General features: G+C 37.9%; 1 protein-coding gene across 1 annotated transcript in view; it reads left to right on the top strand.

Moving 5' to 3' along the window:
* The first annotated feature begins 347 nt into the window (after window positions 1–347).
* The window catches only part of RNF43 (ring finger protein 43), a 44,705-nt gene continuing 39,052 nt past the window's right edge, over window positions 348–6,000 (top strand). The window contains exon 1 of the mRNA XM_070946321.1: window positions 348–584. Coding sequence (XP_070802422.1) covers window positions 348–584 — 237 coding nt within the window. The remainder of the gene's footprint in view (window positions 585–6,000) is intronic.

Genomic DNA, 6,000 nt, shown 5'->3' with positions numbered 1-6,000 from the left:
GCTCTTCATACCATATGCTATTCATACCCCATTGGTTTTTCTCACCATGTCTGAATTTATCTGGAGGAGGAGGAGGAGGAGGAAGACCTGATCTGGGGTTCTTATAATCTTGTGAAGCTCAAGGATTTTACAAACACGTGGCATGAAGAAACTTTGAGAAAAGGGGGAGAGGAAAGCCTGGAAGAAGCTCCAGGTAACTACCCTTTGCTTCTTGTTTGCCCCATTGACTGCAGTTGCAGAGGGCTATAATCCTCAACAATTTTACCAGTTGTTGGAACCTGCTGGTGGGGTGAGGACACATTCCTGAGCAGTATGTGTGGCCAGAGCACACTGCTGCAGCTGGGAGCATGAGTGTTGGCCCCCAGCTACAGCTGGCAGTCCTCTGGCCTTGGCTGCTAATGGCTATGCTGCAGATACGACTAGGCTACTCGGGACTGGCACTGGTGGCAGCAATGGAAGCCGAGCGGACTTTGGCCCAGAAGGCAATAATTCGGGTAATTCCTTTCAAACTGGAACCCCTCACACTGGAAGGAGTCTTTGCTAGCATTGCAGAGATCACCCCTGCTGAAGGCAAACTGTTGCAGGTAAGCAAATCTTTATTCTGTTGCACTTGTTCACTCCCATGCAAGATCTGCTGGCCACAGTGGTGTTTTATTTTGCTTTGTAACTGAAACCATCAAGTAGAACTGCCCACCTTATAGCTTCACAAAGCTTTCCTCATTGTATCCCTTTTTATAGCTATTCTTCAGCTAAGCGAACACAAATGAATGGGCAGGTGCACATTGTTGTTCCCAGGAACATTTTAATTTTATTCTGTATGAATGAAATACAAAGGCATGAACTATCAGAGGCACTCTCATTGGACCCATGATTTTGGTTTTACGCTTTTATGCTTATTTTACATAAAAAAATCTGTCCACTTGGTTCCTTTTAGCCATAAGGAATATATCAAATTGGATATTTCCACATGTTACTGATCTTACCATGCCTTTCAGAAAGTGCTTCAAGTGACAACCAAGCCTCTTCTTTCCCACAATGACTCAGGGATGTCAGTCTCTTACTTTGATCAGAGAGAGATGCTTGGAGGAACCTTCCATAGTTTGAGCAAGAAGAACCAAATGGAAAGACTGAATGAACTTCTCTGTTGTAAAGTTCAGTCTATTGTGATGAAGTGCAGTTGCTGGCCTGACTTCATGTGCCATCTTGTCTTGCAACCTGTGACTCACCTTGCAGGGTCCTCACATGACTTGAATTCATTGTTCACAAGCAGAATGGTGCAAATCTCAAGCAATGTCATATTATACAAAATGCAGATAATTAAGTAGCTGATGCCTTCCAGTAGAGTGAAATTCAGGGTGAAATTAAAATAGCAAGGATGTTGCAACTGTTGATTAGAATGAATCAATCAGTTTCAGGATACTCTGCAGGGGGATGGAGAGAGAAAAGAACTTGAAGGTGTTATTAGGGATTAATGAATGGTCAGAGTACATTGTATCAAGGCACTGCAACTGTTCTGGTTGGTTTCTCCTGTGAAGTTAATTCAAATCACAAGGCAAACAAACACACAATGCATACTACTTTTGTATCTTATCGTTTAGGAGCCCACTGATAGCTCATCCAGTTTGCAAGCAAACGATCCCCAATCATGTTCCTGATATATCCATTTCAAATGATCTCAATTGGAACTGAAAAAAGATTCCCCACCTGAGAAAGCTCCAGTAGAAAAAACTGGGGACATCCTCTGACTACATAAGGCAACTCTGTTCATACGAACATGTGTCTTTTTTGAAATAGAAATAATTTAATGACAGGATTTCTTCCTAGGATGACAAATTTATGAACTACATGCTAACAAAACCTATTAAATGTATGTGAGTAACAAGGAAGGAATAATCTCTGCCTTAGATCTTGTAATCTGCTACCACCGCATAAAACAGGCTCATGTGCTATTTTTGAAAATATAATCATAGTGTGTGTCAGGAAAAGTAGTCTTTCATATTTGCAATGTACATTGTGGCCTCAAGCTGCCAGTGATGTCTACAATGTAAGTCCTGATTCTAAATCCTTTTCTAGGTAATTCTGAGCAAATCACAATCATTCTGTTCCCAAAGTGTATCAATTAGAAACACACTGTAACAGATCTTAAAATAGGACTTCTCCAAAAAGCAAAAGTCAGAATAAGGTATATTTTCTTGTGCATGCCATTTCAAATTTTAAAGGGCTTAAGTCAAAAAATTAATAGAGATGACATTTTCTGACCCCCTTCATTGCTGTACAATTATAATTATTCATGATTTTATATCATACTTTCCTACCCAATCTCTTCCCAAGAGTTCCATATGCTATTATTGTAAATAGTATTTTTTTCTTTTATCTCTATAACAAACCTGTGAGGAAAGTTAGCTTGAAAAGGTGACCAGCTTGAGGTCATTTAAAATTACAACACTTCATAGTAATAACAGTATCTTCTGTGTGCACAGCAATTTACAGAGTGGAAGAGGACAGTCCCTGCTTAACCAAGGCATGCAGCATACCCAAATAGAAAAACAAAAGAAGTAGAGGAAGTGACATAATACGGAATGTTTCAAAATGCATTTTTTTAGGTTTAATTACAGGCTTAGGTTACAGTAAGATACAAAAAGGAGAAAATTTTATTAACTTTTTAAGTCCATATTGAGAATGCTTTAGTTTGTGATGTAATACTGTAATAGAAAGTGGAAGGAATTTCATATACCTATAGATCAGCATCCTTAACTCAGCCAGTTAAAGTCTGTCCATTTGCTACAGTCTGCTCCACCTAATTGTAAGGCAATCTGATTCTGTTTTCCGGGAAGTACATGGGCCATATTCAATGCTCTGATCAGTTTAGATGTATCTATGGCCTCAAATTGAGGTCATACCCTTTGTATAGTTTACCATGAATAATTCTAAAAAAATATCATGACTATTGTTTAACATGTCTTCAGAGCAGTTTACAAAAGAAGATAGATTATGTACCAATCCTAAAATTACTAAAAATGACAATGTATTAGCTAATAAAAAGGGAAACTGCAATGCTTAAAGGAAAAAAAATTGAAAGGCAAAAAAAGTGTTTCAAGTGGGGTTATTTTTGGAGAACTATTGTGCCACATTTGTCAAAATTCTGCTTTATAGGTTGATAGTTGCATTATTCATTTGATCGTAACTCAAGATCATTTTGGACTGCATAAGTGAAAGCAAGTAACTTGAAGAAGAAACAAATAGCTGAACCAGCTGAGCAGTTATTTTGTAGATACAGATTTCCATTTCCAGATGTTTCAAAGCAAACAGCTACTGTTTTTCAGGTTAAGTGAAGTTTCTGAGATGTTTTTTAGGGGTAGCTACACTGAAAACACTGTCATATTGCATCCTGGACATTACATATAAGATTATCCCAGAGTAGAGGGCAATTGATTTTGGTGAATGCAGGGGGTGTTCTTTTTGTATCAGAAGAGGAAGATGTTGTTATGCAGGCACTTCTTCTGAGTAACCTGGTACAGTTTGAAAACAGACTTGCTGAAGGTGGATAATTTACAACTGCCAGATTGAAGGATTTTATTATATTGACCAGTTGCTTGTGTGGAGAATTAATAGTTTCGCTTGGTGCGAAGGCAAGTGTCAATGTGGCTAAGGAAAAAGAGAGATGTCTACCATTTCACTGGGCAACTGGCATTAATAGACTATCTCCCAAATCAGATGTTCCTCATGGAAAAGGCAGAAGAGTGGAAGGTGGGAATGGCAAATGCTCAAGTTATGGTGCATTTAGAAACAGAAGGGATCCCAGTAGGTAATCAGCTACTGGAAGTTGAAAGCTCAATAGGGGAGTGAACTGACAATTGAGTAAGGCTACAGGGAAAAGAATAGGGGAAAATATCTCATAGTCTCTAGATCAGTAACGCAATATCTTTGAAATAACACACACACCCCATTTGCTAATCTGGAGACAAAAGAAATATCTGCAGAATGTAATGTGGCCATGAACCTGAGACTTGCTAAGAGTCAGTTATAGAAATGGACTGTGGGGCTTATCCATCTTCATGCAATCAACATTCAGATGGTCCCCAGGAGAATCAGTAGCTGACCATTAAAGGAATGAAAGTTCAAGTGTTGCTATCTGTAGAAAGGAGTACAGAGCAGAAAAGGAATTGAGATAAATAAAAGGAACAGCTGAGAGGAAAGAAGCATAAGGGATGGGGTAGGGATTTAAACAGGCTAAATTTGAAGCCCAAATTCTCAATGTGAGTTTAAAACAATATGCAGTGTCATTTTAAGTCAGGTTGGTGGTAGTCCCATGTTATAGTAGACTTAGGATAAAAGAGAAGAGAGAAATTCATAAATCATTTTTGATTATACTGTACATTTGTGCTGCGTCATAGAAGGTGGTATGTCTTGAAACTGGATAAAATTCCATTTCTTCCAATTTTGTATTTTTAAAAAATATATAGCTTGTGTAACTTTGTATACATGTGTATACAGGTGTAGCTTTGGACTGCAAGCTTTTAGCCAGGAATAAACCTGCAGAATTGGAGGTGTGTATCCTGATGCCAAGACAACCTAACTGTGCAATATAAACTGGACATTCAAAAGGCTGGTTTTTAACAGATATAATCCAAGAGAGCTTCATCACTATAGCAACAATATAAAATGTTTTGTCATAGTTTTAACCCAATCCTTTTAACTTCGATGTATTCATGCTTTTCTACCTATCTCAGTTTATACTTTCATTTTGTCATTGCCAAGCCTTTCTTTGAACCCCTTCCCTTATCGTTGTAGCTCATAGAATTTGCATTTTCTTTCTGTGCAATTCTTAGCTCGCTCTCTCCTGTTCTTCCCAACGATTTTTTCTGCCTGTTATACTTTTTTGGGGGGGCAGGGGGGGTTCCTACCCAGCCCTGCTTTTCTCTCTTCATTCTTCAGTTCTGTAGTCAAAGCATACAGAATTGCTACTCACCCAGCAGTTCATACTCTTCAATAGGCTATGTTGTGCTATACCGTATAACTAGCTAACCACAACAATTTGGAAGGTCTGGCAGTAACTTCATTATATTTCTAGGGAAAGGAAAAACACATTTTTCTATCCCCATCCTGTGCAAGCCACAGATATTTCTATAAAGAGGAAGAATTATAGGTATTTCAAATTCATCTTGCCATTTTGGTGGCAAGAAGTTGATCTGTAGGAATCAAATGGCATAGGCCCGGTTTATAGATAGTATTTAATTACATTTGTCCTAAATTCCCATGGTTTTTTTTATCAATAAGAAACATGCAACAGCATTTACATGCATTAAATATATGGAAGAGGAGTATTACTATGTCCTTGAGTGTGGCAATAGTTTTAAGATGCTTAATACCTAGCTTTCCTCTCATAGTGCTAGCTTGTTTTAAGCTGATGAATAATGTGAGTAAAACAAAGTTTGATCCAAAAATATACAATGAAGCAGTACAATCCTCATACAGTGCCATCTTAAAGTTTCATATTTGAGAACTTTCTACATCTCCATGTTATAGAATATGCTATGTGTTGAAATTTTTTATATAACTATCAAACGGTACAAAGTCACAGAAGAGTAATTGAGGCTTTTCTTTAATATGCAGAAAGATATATTGGTTCTGTAATACATGGGCATCATTTGATATAGTTACTAAGATGCCCCTTGTCCGAAGGATTGGGATTCCTGCTGTCTGATAAGATCACCTATAATTGGCCCAATTCTTCACACATGGATGGATTGGTTAATGCTATAGTCCCTTGTCTAATTTAGCATGCTTCTAGCTAGAAGATGGGTTCCCAATATTGTTGTTAGGCTGCTAATATATTTCTTAGTGAAAAGGGAAAAAAGGGGTGTTATGAGTGGATGAGGACCACATCTGACTCTCATAAAATTCTGAGAAACATGGTGATTGAACAACAAGAACCTCATCTGGATAGATCTTAAATTCTTGGGAAATAGATGCTGTATTTCAAAAGGTACGAATGAACCT

Source organism: Pituophis catenifer, unplaced genomic scaffold (assembly GCF_029215685.1).
Source record: "Pituophis catenifer annectens isolate HBS135680 unplaced genomic scaffold, rPitCat1.0.hap2 SCAF_1, whole genome shotgun sequence".
NCBI lineage: Eukaryota > Metazoa > Chordata > Lepidosauria > Squamata > Colubridae > Pituophis > Pituophis catenifer.
This window is presented reverse-complemented; position numbering and strand designations above follow the sequence as displayed.